The 22560-nt window shown below is 38.0% G+C and overlaps 2 protein-coding genes across 10 annotated transcripts in view; one reads left to right on the top strand and one right to left on the bottom strand.

Moving 5' to 3' along the window:
- LOC127426279 (succinate--CoA ligase [GDP-forming] subunit beta, mitochondrial) overlaps nucleotides 1-22560 on the bottom strand; it is a 155716-nt gene that overhangs the window by 3875 nt on the left and 129281 nt on the right. For all 9 annotated transcript variants that reach the window (XM_051672976.1, XM_051672984.1, XM_051672985.1 and 6 more), the window contains one exon: nucleotides 5110-5230. In XM_051672976.1, the coding sequence (XP_051528936.1) occupies nucleotides 5110-5230 (121 nt within the window). The remainder of the gene's footprint in view (nucleotides 1-5109; nucleotides 5231-22560) is intronic.
- Nucleotides 1-22560, top strand: part of LOC127426291 (uncharacterized) — a 120784-nt gene that overhangs the window by 46918 nt on the left and 51306 nt on the right. The gene's annotated exons all lie outside the window — the stretch shown is intronic.

The raw sequence follows: 22560 nt of genomic DNA, 5'->3' as shown, positions 1-22560 counted from the left end.
GCCACTGGTGCCTCTTGAAAAAATAAGTATAGGACACCCCGCCTTACAATAAGGCATTTAACCTTTATCAGACATAAAAAAGGAAACCTGGCCAGACTTTAAAGGAGAAAAAAAAAGTCATTGAGCTCTCGGAAGGTTGTGACTGGCAAGGACTGAGCTTGTCTCTGCTGGTTTGCAGAAGCAGTGGTGTTGAAAATGCTTTGGGGTTGATCCATTGGCTGAAAATGAGAGGAACTGTTCCATTGGCTGAATAGCAATGGAGTTTTTCGTTCCATTGGCTGGAAATGAAAGGCCCTCATTCACCGGCAGTGGGGGAGGTGTCAGTACCAGCTGCAGAGGTTCCGAATGAGCACGCTCTGTATCATTTTGCTTGGGCAGCCCTTGCGGTCTCTACAGTAACTCTGAATGTCACCAAACTATGGCCCCCCTGACACAAGGCTAGGGCCTGGGGCCAACACAACAAAACGAATCAGAGAAATACTCCACAGGGGTCAAAAGGATAGAAATGGATTGACAAGAAAAGAGAAGGACAAGTAGGAAAGGGAATGAAAGTTGTGAGATGTGTGTACATGAAGAAATAAAAGAAAGAGTACATGTCTAGGGTCTGTCTGTCTGTGTGTGTGTGTGTGTGTGTGTGTGTGTGTGTGTGTGTGTGTGTGTGTGTGTGTGTGTGATAGAGAAGTGCGCAGCTGATGACAGAGGTCCTGATTTCATAGGTGAGTGTGCAGCTTCAGTGAGAAAAGAACATCTCAACACCCCACAGCCTCAACCCCCACTCTGTGTATTTGTGTGTGAAAGCAAATCAATAAAAAATTAATCTGTGTCTTCATCCTATTTCTTTCTTTCCTTTTCTCTTTCTTTCTTTTTTTTTAAATTGAACTGATTTTTGGCAAACCAATACAGTAAGGTTCTAAAGAGTATGTTAACATGAGTGCATGAGATATCATGAACTAACAATGATTTTGTTTTACAACATTTATTGTTTTATTATTATTTACAGAATTTATTACAGCATCTATTTTGTTTGTTTGTTGTTATATGTTACTTCCAGGGTTCTCACCCTTTTTGTGGCTTCTGTAAACCAAGTTTTGGAAATCACTTTGTTTCATTCTTCACTAATGAATCATTCAGATTAATTAACTGACAAGAACCCACTCGAAAGAAGAATTCACTCATATTTTAGAGCAAAGCATATCTAAAAACAAATTTATATTCACTATATCGTTTTTCATACATTTTCATGATTTTTTCAATTGGATATATTTTCATAACTTTTCCAGGTCTGGAAAACACAATTTTAAAATTCCCAAAAATTTACAGGTGTTCCATGACCATGGGAAACTTATAGTTCATTATATATTAACTAATGTTAACATATCAAACTTTTAACGTTAAAATTGCATTGCTATATATAGATATAAACTTCGATTGATATTGACAGTAAAGAGCAAGAAATGGGAGGGGGGTTGTGAAATGATGAAAGCAAGACTCAAACCTGCATCACTCACAAGATCACTACAGATAAATTACTGTGGCAAGTAAATATTTTATAGATCCTCAATTCCACCTGACCTGTGTGTGGCTGTTTATGTGAGTGAAAGTGTAATATGTTGTAACACAAACATATAAGCTACATAATTACGTATACTGTATACTTTAATGCTGCGTATCTCTATGTCCATGTATAAGTATTTCTGTAGGTGCACCTGTGTGAGTGTGTTATTTTCCTGCAGCGTAATTATGATAATACTCTTTCTCTCAGGAGATAGGATGTTCTAATCAATAGCAGTTTCATGAGGAATTCAATTACCAGCACCACTTAACTACTGATATTTCAGCGCTTTTGTCCGCTCCCACAATAACTCATTTCTAACACGTCTTCCACATTTGGCAGCACAAAACAATCAATTGTATAATTTCATTAGCGGAGGACAAGGGCGAGTGGGGGAGTGTGCTGGGAGTATAGAGTATCGGCCGCTGTTTGAGCCGTCAAGGCATACAGAGGGCAAGGAGAGAAAACTGCAACAAAAGCCATGAAAAATACTCATGCACACAGACTGAAGGGTTGTATTTTGTCTTGGTCTGCACAAATTGGTTAATGGGTGGCCTTGTATGAGTCAAAGCAAACCTGTATGACTTTCTTTCTTCCATGGAACATAAAAGGAGTTATTTATAGCAGAATGTCCAGGTTGCTCTTTACAATACAAGTGGCAACCATGGGTGACAGCAACTTACATTTCAGTCTGTTCCACACACAAAGCTAAATGGCATAAGAAGACATGGAACATGGTGGATACGTTTTTTTTTTTTCTGTCCTTTTGGAGGAGAGCAACGTGAACATTCTTCAAAACTTCTCCTTTTGTGTTCCAAGAAAGAAAGTCATATGGGTTTGGAAAGACATGAGGGTGAGGAAAGAATTTTAAGTTTTTGGTGATATATTCCTTTAATAATAATTCTATAACATTTTATTTTCAAGTTCATGTGCTTCCTACGAAACATAAAACAAAACAGAATTAGAGTAAGCCAGCAATAGAAAAGTGATGTACTGTATGTGGTATTATCTCTCTCTCACACACACATACACCAATCTCAGTATCAAAGAGCTGTCTCACATGCACACACAGGTCTGTACCCATCCACCGCCACTAGGTGCTGCTAGAGACCAACTTACCTCCGTACGTACCAACTTACTGACAGTATATAATTCTGAAGGTGTTTGCAGGTATAAATAATCCGTTTTTGAAAGGGGCTTTATCAGCCTCAGTTTTTATATGAAAGTCATTGAGACTTATTTTGACATATACATAATTATATGGTGACTAAAAAGCAAGTTGTCCTGAGGCTGCCAATTGACTTACATCACGAACGGAGGCCAAAGTCTTTTAAAATAATTTTGTAAACCTTTCCAAGTCTTATGCATTTTATGTAGGCCTTTTGTGTATGGAATAGCCTACTGTTTTAAAAAGATGGTGACCAAAATAGAGTTTTGGAACATCTCATTTGAATTAAACCTGATTTTAATACGTTCTCGTCCTAGATAATGGGCCCACATGAAATCTGCACCCACTCTGTAAGAAGCTCTGCAGATTTCCAAAGAATTGCAATGGCAATCATTCACAATTTTTTTTTTTACATTCCCCACCCCTTGTGTGTTTGATTATTAAATATTTTGGGTAATCTGAAATATTCAAGCACAAAATGCGGGGGGGAAAAAGTCTCTAATAAAACCTTGTTAAAATAATTTATCCAAGGATATGTTAAATGTAAAATGTTGTGTATTTATTTTTATGACTTCTATGATATCTCATTGTCCAAGCTAAATGCAGAAGTGAGTTTGCATATTTCAAGAACTGTCATATTATGAGAGTTTTTGTATAATAAAGTATGTTGAAGAACAAAATGAAGATGTTATACTGTATTGTATGTGCGACCATCAGGGAATGTTATTGACAGACTAAGCTGTCTATGGAGGGGCTGATTGTGAAAAATCTACAGAAGAAGAGTATGTAGAGTTATATGTACACATACTGAAGTCTTTCTTGGAAAGGTGGGACTCATTGAGGGCTCTGGTAAGAGATGGAGTGAAATCGATTGGCAGCTAATACAACTAAACTCTAAGCTGGAAACCATCTTATAGCGATCTGTCAGACATGATCAGCCACAGACAGAGAGACAGAAAAGATGATCGATCTGTAAGCAGCATGCTGCCTCTTACACCCATTACTGAGGGGCTTTCAGGCCACTGTGGCTAATTCATTTTATAAAGAGAGGGCAGGCGAATCTGAGCTGCTTTTGCTTTAAGACATTTTCATTCGGATGGAAAATATTTGGTGAAAGTTGTCAATAATTGCTTGTATAAGGACTAATTTATTTTGAAGAATACAAATTCATTTAAGGGTCATGACAAGTCTTTTTTACTATTTAAATATGTTGAGGTTCACTTATAAAATTAGTAAAGTTTTTTGCACAAAAAACAGTCATATATTTGTAAAACATGATCATTTTCCTCCCTCATTCTGACTCTCTGTCAGAAACGCTCTGTTTTGGTGCTGCTAATCCTTTAAGACTTGACAGTACTGTTAGGATTGGCTCTCTACTCTTAACTGACCTGCTCTCTCCTTGCCATCTCAACTGGGCGGGCCATGGAAGTGATAAGGTAAAGTAGGTGTTGTGTTGTTGTGGAGGCGGTCGGATGCAGATTTGAAGGAAGTAGAGAACAAGTCATTTTGGCAGCTTGGTTTCAACAAATGATCTTTTTGCAGTAAGGAGGAAGTTTTGAGTTCTGAAACTTACAGTATGTTTTTATAATACAATGACCTCTTGTATGTCAAAATATCAAGGACAATCTTATTCTTTATGTCATAACCTCTTTAATGCAAAACATTAATGTCATAATATAAAGTAAATGTTCAACTAAAAAAAATAAATAAATAAAAAATAATAAAAAAATCTGTCATTTACTCACCTCATGTCATTCCAAACCCTTTATTTTGCTATTATTTTTTTCATGGTCTCAGAGAATCATGTTGCTATACCTGCATTTTTGCTGATTTTTACATGACTCATTGTATGTATCGTGGCAGTTTGCTGGTAAAATGAACACTAGAGGCACTACAACAATGACTTTTTTGCACTTTCACACAAATCATGAGTAAAAGGACATATTATTATTTAAGAATTCGTCAGAAGGACAGGGGACGGCACAGACAAACGAGGGGCAGAAAACTAATGGAGTGGAGGATGTCTCTCTCCCAGGCAAAACGACTCAGTTGTTTTCTGCCAATTATCCTAATGGCCAGATGGGAGTAGGCCGAGCCCAGTGTCACACGAGCGAATAGCATTAGCATACACAGGTGAGAGGTCCTGAAATCAACGCCTGGCCCCTCTGCTCCTCTCACTGCCACTAACAACTGCTGTGGCGTGATCTGCTTGCTAACGAACACGTCACAATTAACTTGACAAAAACAGGTTTTGTTGCAGGTAAAAGTTTGGAACAGATAACTTTTTTAATAGTTCAAAAGATGAAGTTGCAAGAAAGTAAAAATAAATAAATAAATAAAGGAACTGTTGAATTTGATATTGTTATTGAAAGTGTGGTGCTACACCTACCTTCAAGCCTAACCACCAGTGGTACCTTGAGCTCCAGTTCTCTGCAGGCCTTGGTGATCCCGTTAGCAATGATGGCACAGTTAACAATACCTCCAAAGATATTTACCAAAATGGCCTCTACCTGAAAGCGAAAAAGAAAACTTGAGAGGAGGTGAAAAGATGCTTCATTTAGCCAAAAAACAAACAAAACAAACAAATAAAAAAACAAGAAAATATAAAGGCAAGAAACAAAACATATCAATAAAGCCTTCAACTGCCAAATAAAGTGAATAGACTACTACCCATAAAGTTGCAGTATGTAACAATTTTCATGTAATATTCGCCTTTTTTTTGCCAATGTGTGAACGTCTTGTAACGCAACTTAAAAAATGAGCCCTTCCCGGACTTCCTAGGTTGCCTATTAAAACCTGTAGACTGATTTTCATGTGAAGGGAGTGGGTCGCTTTTGCCGGGAAAATCCAAAGGATGTAACGTTTATGCGCGCTCCCGAGAGCCTTGCCTCAGTGCTTCTCTTCCGCTATTCAACAGCGACAACAAACTGCAACACTAGGTAACGTTATCTTTGAGATGGAATCCAGCAAACGTCCGGCTCCCAGCACAACACCGACTCCTACACAAACTCAGAGTAAGCCAAAAAAACAAAAAAAAAACATTTATCTACTGAATCCCATCTGGCTAAGTGGGAACGTGATCGTGTTCAAGCGAAAACTAGAGTGAACATCGGCAGGGCATTTGATTCAAGGAGGGACCTTCATTCGGTTTTGGGGATCAAAACTGACCCTGAATTGCCATTCTTCTTATTGGACAGGTAAGCTTACATAACTGCAAAGCATGTGAAATATAGTGCCATAAGGATTGATCTGTGTAATTTTAGCTAAATTGATCTTGCCTGCTAAGGCGGACGAATTGCAAGCTACCTTGCTTCATAACTTTCAAATAATTTCAACGATCTTCTCTTTATACTAAAGAAGCAATCTATCTACAGGAGTCTGAAGTTGTGTGTAAGCTTATTTCATTGTTTTACTTTGTTGTAGAGTGGTATTCATTGCTAGACTTGTGCTGTTTGTTTACTGTCTTGAACTTGTGCTGTTTGTTTACTGTCTTGAACTCGCGTCACTTAAACGTGGGTTGGTGTGTGTGTGCTATATTGTTTTGACTTGTTCCGGGTTATTCACTGCTAGATTTAGTGTTAATTGTCCAGTGTGTGTAAAACTATCATGGTTTTTAGTGTCTATAAACAGTGCTTCACTTGTTTTAGAGAATTATTTATTGCTAAAGTGCAGCATAATTTATTTGCGGTGTACGGTTAGCTTCTGTTGACCACGTGACTAGCTTTGTTGTGCTAAGTAGCATTAAGGCTTGTCCTACTTTTTTCACTGAACGGCTCATTATCATCGTGTATATATTTGACTTTAATGCTGACGCGAAAGCGGCAGCGGAAGTGGTAGCCCTCGTGTAAAGCCCTCCTCGTGTGAAGACCTACTTGGGTAAAGACCAAAGACCTCTGCGAGTCCACCGAGCAAGGACACCGACAAGGCGCCACTGACCATAGCACTTAAGTATCTTGTTATTGTGTCTCTTTTCTTATTTTCCTTCTATATACTAACGTCTACTTCATGAATAACACATGCCTTCAAGCACATCCCTGTTATCTGTTACAGACCGTTTACACAATATCGATGCAAGACCAAACGCAACCCACACAACTTACGGCCACTTCGCACTTCAGCACCTGCTCCGCTCTCTTTCTCAGTGGGACTCTGGAACTGCCAGTCAGCTGTGAACAAAACTGACTTCATTCCAGCCTTTGCCACACAGTTCACCCTCAGCATCCTGGCACTGACAGAAACATGGATACGTCCAGAGGATACAGCAACACCTGCTGCTCTCTCCAACAACTTCTTCTCTCACACCCCTCGACACACCGGTAGGGGTGGGGGAACAGGTTTGCTCATTCATACAACTGGACTTTTTCACCACACTCTTTACTATGTAACAATACTAGTTTTGAATTCCATGCTATTACTACAATGCAACCCACAAAAATACATGTTGTTGTCATCTATTGTCCTTCAGGTCAGCTGACAAACTTTCTTGAGAGTTGGATGTCCTGTTGTCCTCCTTGACGGAGGATGGTAGGCCACTTGTGGTTCTTGGTGATTTCAGCATACACCAAGACAAGCCCCAGGCCACTGAAATGAATACTCTCCTGGCCTCATTTGACTTGGAAAAACTACACACCACAGCAACTCACAGATCGGGCAACCAGCTGGATATCATTTTTACAAGTAACTGTACCAACTCAAATATTCTTGTTACTCCTTTACATGTCTCTGATCACTACTTTGTTCAATTCAACATGACCCTCCCATCTACATTAAAACAGTCTCCACCTTTGGTTTCCTTTCGCCGTAATCTCCGTTCTCTTTCACCCTCACACCTTTCCACTGCTGTCTCTACCTCTCTTCCCACACTAAATGTATTTACCACGCTTGATGTAAACACTGCCAGAGACACACTAAGCTCTACTTTAACAACCTGTCTAGACAACATCTGTCCTATCTCCTCTAGGCCAGCACGTGCTACACCACCCAGCCCCTGGATGTCTGACGTCCTTCGTGAACATCGGACTGACCTCAGGGCAGCTGAGAAGAGATGGCGGAAATCTAAAGATCCAGCAGATCTAGGTAAATATCAGTCTCTGCTTGCAACTTTTTCAGATAACGTTAAATCTGCAAAAACCTCCTATTACCAGAACAAGATCAACAGCACCACAGACACTCACAGCTTGTTTAGAACATTCAACACACTTCTCTGCCCTCCCCCTCCACCACCAGACACATCACTGACAGCAGATGTCTTCGCCACATTTTTTACTAATAAGGTTACAACCATCAGCAATACATTCTCAGCACCACACCCTGTCAAACACCTGTCTCCTGCATGCAACTCTTCTGTCTCTATGTTCTCTCCTCTGACTAACAATGAGGTCTCTAAACTCCTCCTCTCCAACCACCCCACTACCTGTTCCCTTGACCCCATTCCTTCTCACCTTCTCCAGGCCATTTCTCCATCCATCCTACCTGCACTCACACACATAATTAACACATCTCTACTTACAGGCACTTTTCCCACTACATTTAAGCAGGCTCGAGTAACCCCGCTGCTGAAGAAACCCACACTTAATCCCAAACAAATAGAACACTACAGACCAGTCATGGCAAAAACACTTGAAAGGGCAGTTTGCAATCAAATCTCTGCCTATCTCTCACAGAACAAGCTGCTGGATGACAATCAGTCAGGCTTCAAAAGTGGACACTCCACCGAGACTGCCCTGCTGTCTGTCACTGAGTCGCTGAGACGGGTGAAAGCTGAATCCAGATCATCCATCCTGATTCTGCTGGACCTTTCTGCAGCCTTTGACACAGTCAACCATCAGATCTTACTCTCTACCCTCTCCTCACTGGGCATCACAGGAACTGTGCTTGACTGGTTTAATTCCTATCTCTCAGGTAGGTGCCTGGAGAGGTGAGGTATCCAAGCCACATCAGCTACTTACTGGGGTACCTCAGGGATCAGTGCTTGGGCCACTTCTCTTCTCTATATACACAACATCACTGGAACCCATCATTCAGGCATATGGTTTCTCTTACCACTGCTACGCTGATGACATGCAACTCTACTTGTCTTTCCAGCCCAATGACACTACAGTGACTGCTCGAATTTCTGCCTGCCTGGCAGACATTTCGGCCTGGATGAAGGAGCACCACCTGCAACTCATCCCAGCCAAGACTGGACTCCTTGTCTTTCCAGCCAACCCTGCTGTTGAACACAACATCACCACACAGCTGGGTGCAACTACAGTAATGCCTTCCAAATCAGTCAGAAATCTAGGGGTAACCATCGACAACAGTCTAAATGTCACAGAGCACATCTCAAAGACCGCAAGATCATGTAGATTTACACTCTACAATATCAGGAAGATAAGACCCTTCCTCTCTGAACATGCCACACAACTGCTTGTCCAGTCACTTGTCATAAACAGAATGGACTACTGTAACGCTCTCATTGCAGGCCTCCCTGAATGTGCAATTAGACCCCTGCAAAAGATCCAGAATGCAGCAGCACATCTGGTCTTTAATGAACCAAAGAGAGCACGTTACACCACTCCTTGTCTCTCTCTACTGGCTGCCGGTTGATGCACGTATCAAATTCAAGGCTCTGATGCTGGCATACAGAACAGTCACTGGGTCTGCTCCAGCATACCTAAAATCATTTATGCAGAGCTATGCACCCACTAGAACCCTGCGGTCGGCTAAGGAACGTCGCCTTGTTGTACCAACACAGAGAGGCACCAAAACACTTTCCCGGACTTTCAGCTTCATCATACCACGTTGGTGGAACGACCTTCCCAACTCCATCCGTGAAGCTGACTCACTCTCTGTCTTCAAAAAACGACTAAAAACACATCTTTTCCATGAGCACTTAACCAGTCATTAAAAAAAAAAAAAAAAAAGTGTACTATTATGATGCTAGTGAAACTTTGTAATACAGCACTTTTCATACCACTGTCTCCTTAAGATGATTCACTTATGTTTTCCTCTTTTGTAAGTCGCTTTGGATAAAAGCATCTGCCAAATGAATAAATGTAAATGTAAGTCAGGTATACAGGATAAATTTAAGCAAATACACTGGTTTCTTGACTGTAGTACAACATATGACATACAAAACATACAATAGTGCAACATAACAGTGCAACAGTAAACTGTCTGGTATAGTTCGGTAGTATGTAGCTGTATGTGTGTATCAGTATGCTATGTTAGCTGATAAGTAGTTTTAGTTTAATCTCAAAGTTTGTAGTAAAACAATCAAAACTGTGTAATTTTAATTTTGCTACCTCATCTGTCAACATGATGCCGGTGAATCACGTTCAGCCTCTTTGTACATTACGTCATTGTTTTAGCCGATGCTCGCTTGCTCACGTCCCTATGGAGTGTGTGCACGAGTGCGAGCACGAGCAACAGGTAGCTGGCTGCAGTTCACTTAACGGCCACAGGTGTCATTAATAACAAGGGTTTCTGAATCTTACATACTGCACCTTTAATCATAGTAAAATCACTATAATGCACAGCTTTTATAAAAAGGCAGAAACTGCAATATGTTAAAAGACACAAATGTTCAATGAATAATACAAATTCTTTATTTTAATAATCAAAACAATTCTTCAGTTAAGTAATATAGTTAACTGTAGGATGTTTACGGTTGCCAAGCATTATGATAAAATTCAAATGATATGCAGTCCCAAGTGTGCGTTTATCTGGAAAACTGAAAAGTTCTGGAAAAGTTAGGATGGAAAAGTGATTTAAGGGGCTTGTGAAATACGGTATTCATTTAAAGTAATCTTAAAATGACAAGCCCATCTGAAGAGAAGCTACTGTAGGACATACAAGGCTAACACTGTCTCAGCTGTGCTAACTAACAATGGTATATAACAACCATAATCCCTTAAAAGATACTCATTTTACATTTTACTTCACACAATACAACAATAATTTCCATAAATGTATGGTAGTAATTGAAGGGATATCAATGTATGCACACAATTGCATACACATGTACTGTATGCTCACATACATACAGAATTGTTTGCAGCTCATTAATATGTTACTTGTACAAGGTAAGAACCACTCAGTGTCGTTTCCTTTCAGTCAAATTTGCAAATCATAATCTATGCTAATCTTTGACAGTGACTGCTGGCTCCATTCTGTGGTAATGATGTTTAAATACTTAGAGAGGAGATCAGATGATCAGGGAGATTCTCCCACAAATGCTTTTATCAGCTTTACCGCCAGCTTTACTTTCATAGAGGGAGGGAGAGAGAGAGACAGAGAGACACAATTTTAATTTTAAAAACTAAAATTATGATCTTCCAGAAAAAAGCCAGATTACAGGAAACCAGATACACATTCACTCTGGGAAACACTGCAATAGAACACACCCGACACTAGGACTACCTCGGTCTAAAAATCAGTGCTTCAGGGGTCAGTTTTGGTCTGGCAGTGATTTCACTAAAAGAGAAAGCTAGAAGAGCATTCTATTCTATTAAGGGCAAATTTACCCAAATAGACATTCTGTAACAATTTGGTGTAAAATCTTTGATAGTATTATTATGCCTATTGCTCTGTACGGATGTGAGGTTTGGGGTCCACTCTATCTGGCAGATTACTCTAGATGGAACATACACCCCATAGAATCCCTGCATGCAGAATTCTGTAGAAACATTCTAAGAGTTCAGAGAAGAACACCTAATGCATGCCGGGCTGGACTAGGCAGATACCCCTTAATTACACATATTGAAAAACGAATCCTCATATTTTGACACACCTAAATTCAAGTTCCCCTAACACACTGCAACATGAAGCCCTTAAAACCCAAGAGTTGAAGCCTAAAACCAGTCCTGTTTGTCAGCTGGCTCTGAAACTCACAAACTCACTAACAAATACCAGTTTCAGACCAGCATTGCTGAACAAAACGAAATCAGAATAAACCAAATCATAAAAGAAAGCAAAAATTAATATTTGGACCACTGGGAAAATGAAAGTAAAAACCAAAGCAAATTGGTATGTTATCGGGCCCTAAACAGAAAGTATAATCTAGCAGAATATCTCCACAATGTAAGTGATCCAAAACAGAGATGGATTCTCACCAAATACAGGCTCAGTGATCACAGTCTGGCCAAAGAAAAAGGCAGACACAGACAAACATGGCTTCCAAAGGAAGAACGAGTCTGTGCTCACTGTGACACTGGTGAGGTTGAGACAGAGACACACTTTCTCCTTCACTGTGAGAAATTTACAGAGGAGAGAGAGAAATAATTTGACAAACTCTCAAACCTCATGCCACAGTTTCCCAGTTCAGCAGAAACAGATCAAATGCAGGTGTTACTGGGGGAGGACAATCATTCATCAGTTGCATCACACCCTCAGAAACCAATCATGCCTTAATGTACTTAATTTTTTTTATGTTCATGTCTTGTTAAATGCTTATTTTATTTTATATTGTATAGTGTATATTGTTAATATAGTTTTTATTTTATTCATTACCTGGCACCTTATTTTAATTCTGTTTTTATTGTTATGTGTTACTGTTTTATTATTATTATTTGTCTTGTCATTATCTGTTTTGTGTATTAATGCTTTGGCAATATTGTATGTAAACACAATCATGCCAATAAAGTACTTTAAAATTAAAATTAAATTGAGAGAGAGAGAGAGAGAGAGAGAGAGAGAGAGAGAGAGAGAGAGAGAGAGACTACATCATAACTTATGTGGACATTCACATACAGCAGTTCTTAAAAGTTATAAAGCATTTAACATGTTATTAAGGGTAATAAACATGTTACTAATCAATTATATAACTAAAATGAATGTGAAGTAACAATTTTTGATTAACGTTGCATGTAAAACAGAAGAGAGCGAGAGAGTGACTACATTATAATTCATGTGGACATTCACATATAGCAGATCTTAAAGTGTTACCCTTAATAACATTTTAATAGAAATGTTAGTCATCAGTAATACAGCTAAAATTATAATAGTTGCAAATATAAGCATGGCATGTGAACCAAAAGATTAACTTTTCTTATTAAAGAGATACAGATTACAGGATTCATGTGGACATTCACATATAGCAGTTCTTAAAAGTTATAAAGTGTTATTAACATGTTATTAAGGATACTAAGTCATTAATCAATTACATTGATTGCAAAATGAATAAAATGATGACAGTTGCAAAAATTAGCATGGAATGTGAAGTAAAATATTTTGATGAAATTTGCTTATACAAAAAAGGGGGGGGGGGACTATATCGTAACTTATGTGGACATTCACATACAGCAGTTCTTAAAACTTATTGTTATTAATATATTATTAAGGATAATAAATATGTTACTAATCAATTATATGGCTAAAATGATTAGAATTGCAAAAATAAGCATGCAATGTGATTTTGATTAACTTTGTATGTAAAAAAGAGAGAGAGACACTACATGATAATTCATGTGTACATTTATATAACAGCAGTTGTGAAAGTGTTACCCTTCATAACATTTTAATTGAAATGTTAAGTATCAGTAATATGGCTAAAATGATGATATTTGCAAAAATAAGCATGGAATGTGAACCAAATTATTTTGATTAACTTTGCTTATTAAAGAGAGAGATAGATACTACATGAATCATGTAGTATACATTCAATACAGCGGTTCTTAAAACTTAGTGTTATTAACATGTTATTAAGGATACTAAACATGCCATTAATCAATTACATGGCTAAAATTATGACAGTTGCAAAAATTTGCATGGAATGTGAAAGTAAAATATTTTGATGAATTTATAAAAAAAGAGAGAGAAAGCAAGCGTGTGTGTGTGTGTGTGTGTGTGTGTGAGAGAGAGAGAGAGAGAGAGAGAGAGAGAGAGAGACTACATTATAATGAATGTGGACATTCACATACAACAGTTCTTAAAAAGTTACCCTTCATAACATGTTAATAAAAATGTCACTGTTATATGTAAAATGTTATATGCTAAAATTATGACAAATTAAAATATTTTGATTAACTTTGTTTATAAAAGAAAGGAACTACATAATTCATGAAGACATTCGTATACAGCAGTATTTAAGCTATATTTATATAAAGGAAAACAGGTCTGGCTTTGGGGTTGCTCACAGAGTCAGGGCACCTAGTGCCAGTGTTACCTGCATTCTGAAAGTGCACATTCTGTTGCAATTCTCACTAATACAACAAATGAGTGAGGGGTCTGTTAGTGGATCTGACAGACTGGATGGAGATAGAGCAAGTGAGTGTATTGTCCAGTTGCTGACAGTGAGACTGGCAGGTATTAACCATGACTGCAACATGTCTACATCAGTTGTTCTATCCACTTCAGTGGCAACATGTGTCTTCATCTACTACATTCCACACTGCATTCCACACACACACACACACACACACACACACACACACACACACACGCCTAACGCACTTGAAGAGAGACAGTCCCAGAACATTACTCAAAGGTAGTAGGCTACTGCTTGACATTACACTTTCAATACTAGACCTACCTATCTTTAAAGACATATAACCCCATGAGGAATAGGACTTAATACACATCCAAAATAATGCATTCATTAAAAGTGAAGTGAGTCACTTTTTCAATATTAAAATATTTTCTCCTATCCCACATATCTAGAGGCAAAAATAAGTAATCCATTGGTAACCAATTTAATTAACCAATAAATTCTGTTTTTTGACAGCACACAATATGGTGTCTTGAACTGCTCTACCTCAAGCTATACATACAATCCACACACTGCCACTAGAGGGCAGCACAGATCCAGGCGCAACAGCACGACACCCCATTCTCCACACAAGAGTGCTTTCAGCTGCACCACATTTTTCAATTCGGCCTTTATTGTACACAGTCATATTTCTTCCAGTCATGCGTTTCTTATTGACATCTATGTATATTAATGACACATGGGACATGATTTATGTTTTGTTGCACATGAGTTAATGCCACTTCATAAAAATAAGGTGCACTTCGCTCAAACTGGCATTGGGATTTACAATGAAAAAGAACAAACTGGATAGAAAGTGTCAGGGATGCAAGATCTTGGGTTCTCATTTTTTGTAAACAAACTTGTTTTACTATAGGAATGCTGGACTATAGCTCTAGGCTAGCAGATTTTGAAGCAAATATGGAGCGTCATATTAATGTTGAACTCAAGTACATGGAATACAGCTTAAAGCAAAGCAGCCTGATGAATTCAGCTTATGATCTAGACATTACATCACAATTAATGTAGACCTAAGCATGCAGCAGTCCTTAAATGTAATAATGTGTTATTAACATGTTACTACAGATAATAAACCTGTTATTACAAGTTTATGTATATGAAAAGGTGAAAGTTGAAAAACAAAAAACAAATATAGTGTATGAGATTTTGAAAAAACTTTGCATATGACAGATAGATGAAAAAGAGGGTTGTACTGTATGTACCACAAGTAATGAAATCAAGTGGCTGATCAAAGAAAACCATGTATTGAACAAAGGTTGATCTCTTACATTTGGTATTAAATAATAATAGCAGTCCACTTAGATATCAAATCAATTCTTGCTCCAATTAGCGCTTTATAGCTGTAATGATCCAACTGATCTTTTGATTATTGAACTCAAGCTTGAGTTAGATCAATTTACAACCAATTAAGCTAATTAATGCCCCACTGAATCAATTTGATCAATTTTAATCAAATACATAAGCTCAATGTAAAAGCTACAGCCAAGCGGCACAAAGCCATTTCCTCTGCAGCAAAGATTAGGATATACAGTTAAATTTTAAAAAAATAAATAAAAAAATACCAAAAATTTTATAGATGTCAGAACTAAATGGCTTTTTTTTTAATTTGTATTTTTTTATAAATGTAATGCTTTTTGACTAACATTATGAAGTATATCCTAACTAAAGCTTTTAAAATTGCTGTTGGTTTGAGTTTTTTTATTTTTATTATTACTATTATTTGAAGCCTGATCTCATGAAATTTACATGACAATGGCAACATTTTTGCAAACCAAAATGATGTGCTTCATTACACATTTGGTTGCAGTTTCCCTGTGAAATGTTCAGCAGGGGGCGCCAAAAGTGAGTGAAATTATGTTGTAATCAGACAGTGAATATTAGATGGATGTTTTAATGAGTAAAACATTAAATGAGAGGAGAAAAAAAACAGACATCCTTAAAACCAACACCTAAACCTAACTTTAAAAATAGTGTTTTAAAAGCAAATTCTAAATGAAAAGCACATTTATTAAAGCAACCATATCATTTTGTGTCACCTCTATGACACTTTCGCTCCACTTTTCACTTTTGTTCCGCGCGTCTTTGGCTTTGGCTGCATGGGTGTCCGAGTGAATAAAACACACGTTTGTTGTAGCACCTCAAGTGTTAAATTCAACAGGAAACTTTGGCAAAACATAGAAAGTGGCATGTAAAACTTGGTTTGCAAACATTTTGTTATATCAATGTTCTTTATATGAGACTAGGCTGATTATTTGGCATTTCTCTGCTTTTTTGGATATTAAAGTGAAAAGCTAGACAAATAACAGGGGATAACAGGGGGAACAGAATTGAGAAAGGACCTTTAACTTTTTCAGCTTTACTACTTTGAAGAACCGTTTCAGGGAACGCTCTCTGTGTCATAAAACTGCTGTTGTGTGAGCTCTGGCACTAGCAGTAGGTTTTTACAAATAGCTTGTTCACTGGCCCCTGCGAGATCCATTACATAATTGCTGGTCAGTCGTTAGTTTCATTCTGTGATGTGTTTTATAGCCATGGAACAATAATCTCAAAAAACAAGATAAAACAAAAGCAGCATTTCTCTAAGAATAATTTAAAAAAGGAGGCAAATCTCCATTCAAATGGTGCTCATAAGAAATGCTGTTTTACTGCCATCTGTACCAGGACGCCTGTGGTGTGGTTGGGTAGCGCTGGCATTATCATTCAACAACACATTGCAGCTCTTCTCACAGAGAAAGGGCTGGCTACCCTGGTTGACCAATCTGCAGAAGTGCATTTGTCTTTTGTTAATGCCTAACAGATTGTGTTAGGAGAGTGAAAACGTTCATCTCTGCATGGCCTATTAGCACTATTGTCTTCTTTTATCTGCGAAACACAGGCTTCTCGGGTTGGTTTTTGGATACTTGAACTGCACAAACCTTCCCAAAGCTTTGTATCTTAGTTGATGTGCATGCTTCACTAAGCCTAAGAGATCAAGGGTTAAAACCCAACACTTCCAAATGAAGAGGGGTGGATGACAGCCGTCATGAATTTGAAAAGAGGAGAAAAGAGCAATTGTTTGTTTTTGCCCATTAGAGAGCTAAAGTAATAGCATTTCTGTGGGTGTGTAGCCAGTAACAGGCAAATGGATATCATGTGCAGTGCTTTTTTTTAGAATTAAATATTAATGCAGTCAAGGCATGCATACTACTGCTGAAAAAAGAAAATAAACATTTTAAACCAACATGATCACATGGGTAGTCTCGGTTTTTGAGAGTTCTGGTTCTGGTACCATAGAATCAGCCACATTATGCTGACACACTGTCAAACGCCATATCCTATCAGACATTTTTACATCGGCTCCAGCTTATTTACCTTCCCCTGTGGTGCAACCGAAAGACTGTTGCATTATCAGCATGGGAGACCCAGGTTTGGATCCCACATTGAAACCATGAAGTATTCGCGTTCGCATAATCAGTGACAAGCACGATTCGGAGGTTGCATTTTTCCCATCAACATTAGCTTTTTACTCCACTGATGGTTAGGTTTAGGTTTGGGTTGGGGTGTACAGATTATAAAATATGCATTCCCCTTCACTGTATTACATCCTGTACAGCTGAAAACAACTCGCTTTGCAACTCGCTTTTGGCGCACCTCCCTGGATATTTTACCTGGAAAATAGAGCTCACAAAGTGCCCATACGCACAACAACACTTACCAATTTGGCCACTGGGGGCAGTGTTTCACATATGGCAGTGTTAAGCACAGAATGGTTTTCGCTAAAGAAAATTCAACTTACTGTTTCTGATTTCACTGTGAGATCAGTCTGTTTAAACCAGCCTAAACTGGTTCTGGTCTTAGCACTTTGCTGGTTTTAAAGTGGTTTTAGGCTATTTTAGCAGCTCAGGCTAAAAGACCAGCTTAAACCAGATAAAACCATCTAAAACCAGAACACCATGTTAAGCTGGTTTAAGCTTTCAACAGGAAAGAAATCTCCTCCAAGAGTTGACGACAGCTTTTAAAAGTAGAGGCATCTTATCAGATCTGGGAAACACTTTTCATATACAACTATGGATAAATTCTCCCACTCGTGCCATTTAAACAGCTTGGGCCTCATATCTCTTCATATCAGTCAACCAAACTTGGCATAGTCAAACAGATATGAAAATCATATTCAAATATCTTGACAATATCTGGCAGGGTATAAGCGTAGAGAAAAGCAAGCGGCATCGATAAGAAAGTTAATATGCTTCCATTTTTTCCCCTTTTGTTATCTCAGTCTTTTGGCTCTCTTTATTGGCACAATCTTATCAAATCTAGAGGTTATTTTTCCCTTTTGCTAATCCATTGCCAGTGGTTCTGCCATTCCTCTGGAGCAAAGAGAAAGAAGGAGAGAGAGAGAATTATGTGGTTTGGACTCAGGCTGTTGTTAAGGGCTCAGATTAGGCATAGCACAGGGGATAAGAGAGAAATTATTATCCAGCCTGCTGAAGCACAACAGAGATGAAGCATTATGTCAAAAAATCAGCTGGCAAAACATAGACACATCTTGACACTGCCATTCCAAGTATCACTTCATGTAAGAAGACACTTGATAACTGCCGGCTGACTTTTCTTGATTGACATCTTTGACGGAATCTCTCTTTTGGTTTGCGGCTGGGGTTGAATGTATCTAATGCATCTTGGTCAACATAAGTTTGAAAGCGACACGATGAATGGTTGAATATAAACAGAGGTTGTAAAATTCCATCTTTCTCTATTCATTGGATAAAACCAATGGGTGTTATCCACAAAGGTCGGGTGACAGGGGAATGTGTCCCCCTCCAATTTCCACATGAAACCTACACCACTGGTTTAATGGCAGGCTGCATTGTGACAACTTACCCCAAATAGTGTGACAACATGCCAATCTATATTGGAAACAAACAGAATAACCAAGTAATCTTACAATAAGTCTTAAGAGTCCTAGCAATATATGGAACAGGTTCTGCATAAAGGAAAAATAAGCAAAATAACGTATACACAGTTATTAGTGAATGGGACACACGAGTCCCTCAAAGTAGTCATCCTGGTTATTTTCTGTTTAATTCAGACCATTAACTGAAGGTCCCTCAAACTCACACAAATATCTCCCTCCTTCAAAACATATCTCTGCTCCTTAGAGATGACACTGTGGCACTGAAGCGCTCTTGAAACAAAATTCATTATTTTTCCCCCATAACACATGCCATTTTCTCTTTGGAAATGCAGCAACAGTTGCTACGGGTTCACATTGTGCTAACATCCTTCATCTCGTCGTACCATGTGAACTCCTGGTCAGGCATGTCTGTGTGCTCTCTCTCTCTCTCTCTCCAGGAAAGAAAAGAAACCAATCAAAGCAGAAATGGATTTGCAGCCAGAGACTATAGGCGGCGATGGAGGGGGTGCAGTGTGTCCTACAGTGAAATGAAACCAGCATCGGCAATATCCGCTTCAAGGTCTACGTCTCTTGTGCCTCAGTGGCGGGGTTACGAACTGTGACCGTTTCAGGTGGAAGCATATCTGAGATGAGCTAGACTGTTTTTTAAGACGACAAGTCATTAAATTTCCACACAACAAACATGACTCAATACCATGAATTGAAAAAAGGGCCACAGATTGAGTTTCTCAAGGATACGAATACTCATAGAAAGGTTCAAATAATCACAGACATACATGCAAACATAAAGTGGCATCGCTAGACTTCAGTGTCATCCGGGGCTTAGCCCACAGGCCATATTATAATATAAAAATACGAAGAATCCTTCCTTCCATGACTTAAAAAATTACCACCCCACCTGTCAAATAATAATTATATTAAGCACAACACTGACACTGGCTCAGAACTTTATATGAGCAAACGTCAGGCTTACAATAAACGGAACAAATAAGTTTGAAATTAAATTGCAGAGGATCAAAGTGAGAATTACAACTGGTCTGCTCATTGTTCATTGTGCAGAAATGAATGCTGACAATAAAATCAAAGTAATTTAACAATTTAAATTTGCAATTGTTATTTAACATAATATTTTGAGAAGTAAAAAAAAAAAAAAAAACTAGATGAAAGTCGAAGTATTATGAGATTAAAGTCGTTATATTTTGAGAATAAATCGTAAGGAAAGTAACAGCAAAGTGGAGCATCTGGGTCCTTACATACAACACCACTAACCAGGGAGAAAACCTGGCTATGCAACCGAGCTGAATTTGTGGGAAGTTTTTGCAAGTTCTCTGTTCATGAATGAGGTATGCATTATTACAGGAGTATTCAACATGTGGGTGCCTGTCAAGGGAGGCACAAGATATAGGCTTGCACTCAAGTGAAGTGAAAAATAATTGGAACTGCTGTGAATTATATCCATATCAATACATTGTATGTGGTAACATCCCCTCAGTTACAGTATTGTTTAGAGAGGAAAACCCAATAACAATGCTGAGCAGGACTTCTTGAATCTTTCTCCTGAATAAATCAAATTTCCTACATAACCGCTGCAGTGTCCGAATACTATTAACTCTGTGCTGATGTGTCAAAAGACAAAGGATTTCATTATTACAAAATCCTATCCTAAAGTATGATTTAACTACGCCCTCCACATCCATCTGTTGCATTAACGAAGCTGCTGGCTCGGCGTCTGTTCTATCGTTGTGATGATGCTCTGTTTAGCCTAATAATGAGATTTTTTCTCTCTCTAATATTTCCACTTTATTCACCAATATACTACTTTATTCTCACAGTGCTAAGAATTTATTCTAATAATTTTGACTTTGTTCTCATACGAAATTTAATATCATAATGCTACAACTTTATTCTCGTAATTTTTTACTTTATTCGCAAAATATTATGACTTTACTCTCAAAATCGTAATTATTATATATATTTTTATTTAACGTGGTAATAAAACGCCATCGTGGGATCACAGAGTAAAGTTAAAAAATAACTTACATTTTTATAAACGCATCTCAAAACAACTGTGTTGGGTTTCATGACTGTTATTAAACATGATTCCAGGTTGTTTTTAACAAAGCAAAGTTTCAATGCTTGATAAATGGTAAGAGTTTTTTTTCACCCCCTTTTGCTCTGGTGTGTAGACTTAAGTACAATAATTTGACAAATTCAATGTCATTTGATTTTAAACCATTTAAAAATCAAGGCACCCCAAAGAGGCTATTAAAACGCAGCAGTTTAACTCCACGCACATGACATGGAAATGTGAACCAGCACGGGCAGAGTGCATATAGAGGCAGTCATTTTTGTTTGACATTAATGTGAGATTTTATCATTTTAAGGCCTATGTATTGTTCTATAAAAGCTTATAGCTCACTGTGCTGCTATTTTGAGTTGTGTTTGAGGAAATTCCATTGCAATAAACATTCTTTATTCCCACGTACCGACTCCCGACTAAACCCGAAGAACCGAACAAGATGACTGGTGTATGCATTAAAATCTACTTGGTGTGTGGATTGTTAAAAAAAAAATTAAGATTAGAAATGTGGCTTATAGATTATATATTTAGAAATAAGGCTTGCATAACAAAACCTCAGTGCCTCTTGATACAGAAAAGCTGCACCCCCGTGAGAGAAAATAGAAAGCTCCCACACAAGGCTTTCGTAATGATTCGTCTGATGAACTTGAGCACGAACAGCAGGTAAAAGACAAAGTACAAACTGTCAGTTAATGCAAGTTGTGCTCACTGATCTGAATTAATTTACATCTGAAGACAGAATTGAAGCCTGCCTTGTTGCTTTTGTACCCTGATGTAATTAACATTAAGCCTTACTCTTTTTTTTTTCTTTCTCATCACAAAAAAACAACAACAAAAAAAACATTCGGGGCTATTAACAAATGATCCAGGGCTTCAGCCCTATCAGCCAGGGTCGAGCTATGCTGCTGGGTATCAGTAACACTCGTGACACTACAGTAGGCAATTTTAAACTACCTTAGAAACTGAATGATTGGGAAATTATTGATTTTGTTTTGGCTGGAAGATCAAATAACTGTCCTTCAGTATTTCAGGTTCAAAATTATTTTTCCTCAAACCTGTAATGATTTACCTTGTCCAAGCTGCAACATAATTACAGGGTCTGAGGCAAAAAACAAAGAAAAGGCAAGTAATTTTGACAAAAACTTTATTCCTTAGTTTACCTTCACCTGTTGAAACCCATAAAAGTTGATTCAGCACAGATATTACTGAATGATGTAGCTAAGCAAATACAGAGCAACACCCTAATATGTGAGACCAAAAATGAAATGCAGTGATAAAGTGAACGTGGACTGTGCACTTACGCTGTGCCAGAGACTATTTAGCCCTCGACAGAGCCCTTGTATTAAAATGGAAGAAATTGGAACGCTCAAAATAGTAGATGTAGAAAAGTTCTGCCTTACAGGTAAAAGAGCCAATCACCTTTCAGATACAGACATTGCCTGTCAGTTAACTCAAGAATGCACATGTACATAAACTGGACCAGCCTAAAACATTTTTTTTTTTTTTAGCTGACCTAGAGATGATACCATTTATGATACATTTATGATACCATTTATGAGACCACTGTCAGATTTTACTGCTGATTTAAAATGTTCTTTGATTGTAATGTTGACCAATC

The sequence above is a fragment of the Myxocyprinus asiaticus genome, chromosome 35 (genome assembly GCF_019703515.2).
Source record: "Myxocyprinus asiaticus isolate MX2 ecotype Aquarium Trade chromosome 35, UBuf_Myxa_2, whole genome shotgun sequence".
Taxonomy (NCBI): domain Eukaryota; kingdom Metazoa; phylum Chordata; class Actinopteri; order Cypriniformes; family Catostomidae; genus Myxocyprinus; species Myxocyprinus asiaticus.
This window is presented reverse-complemented; position numbering and strand designations above follow the sequence as displayed.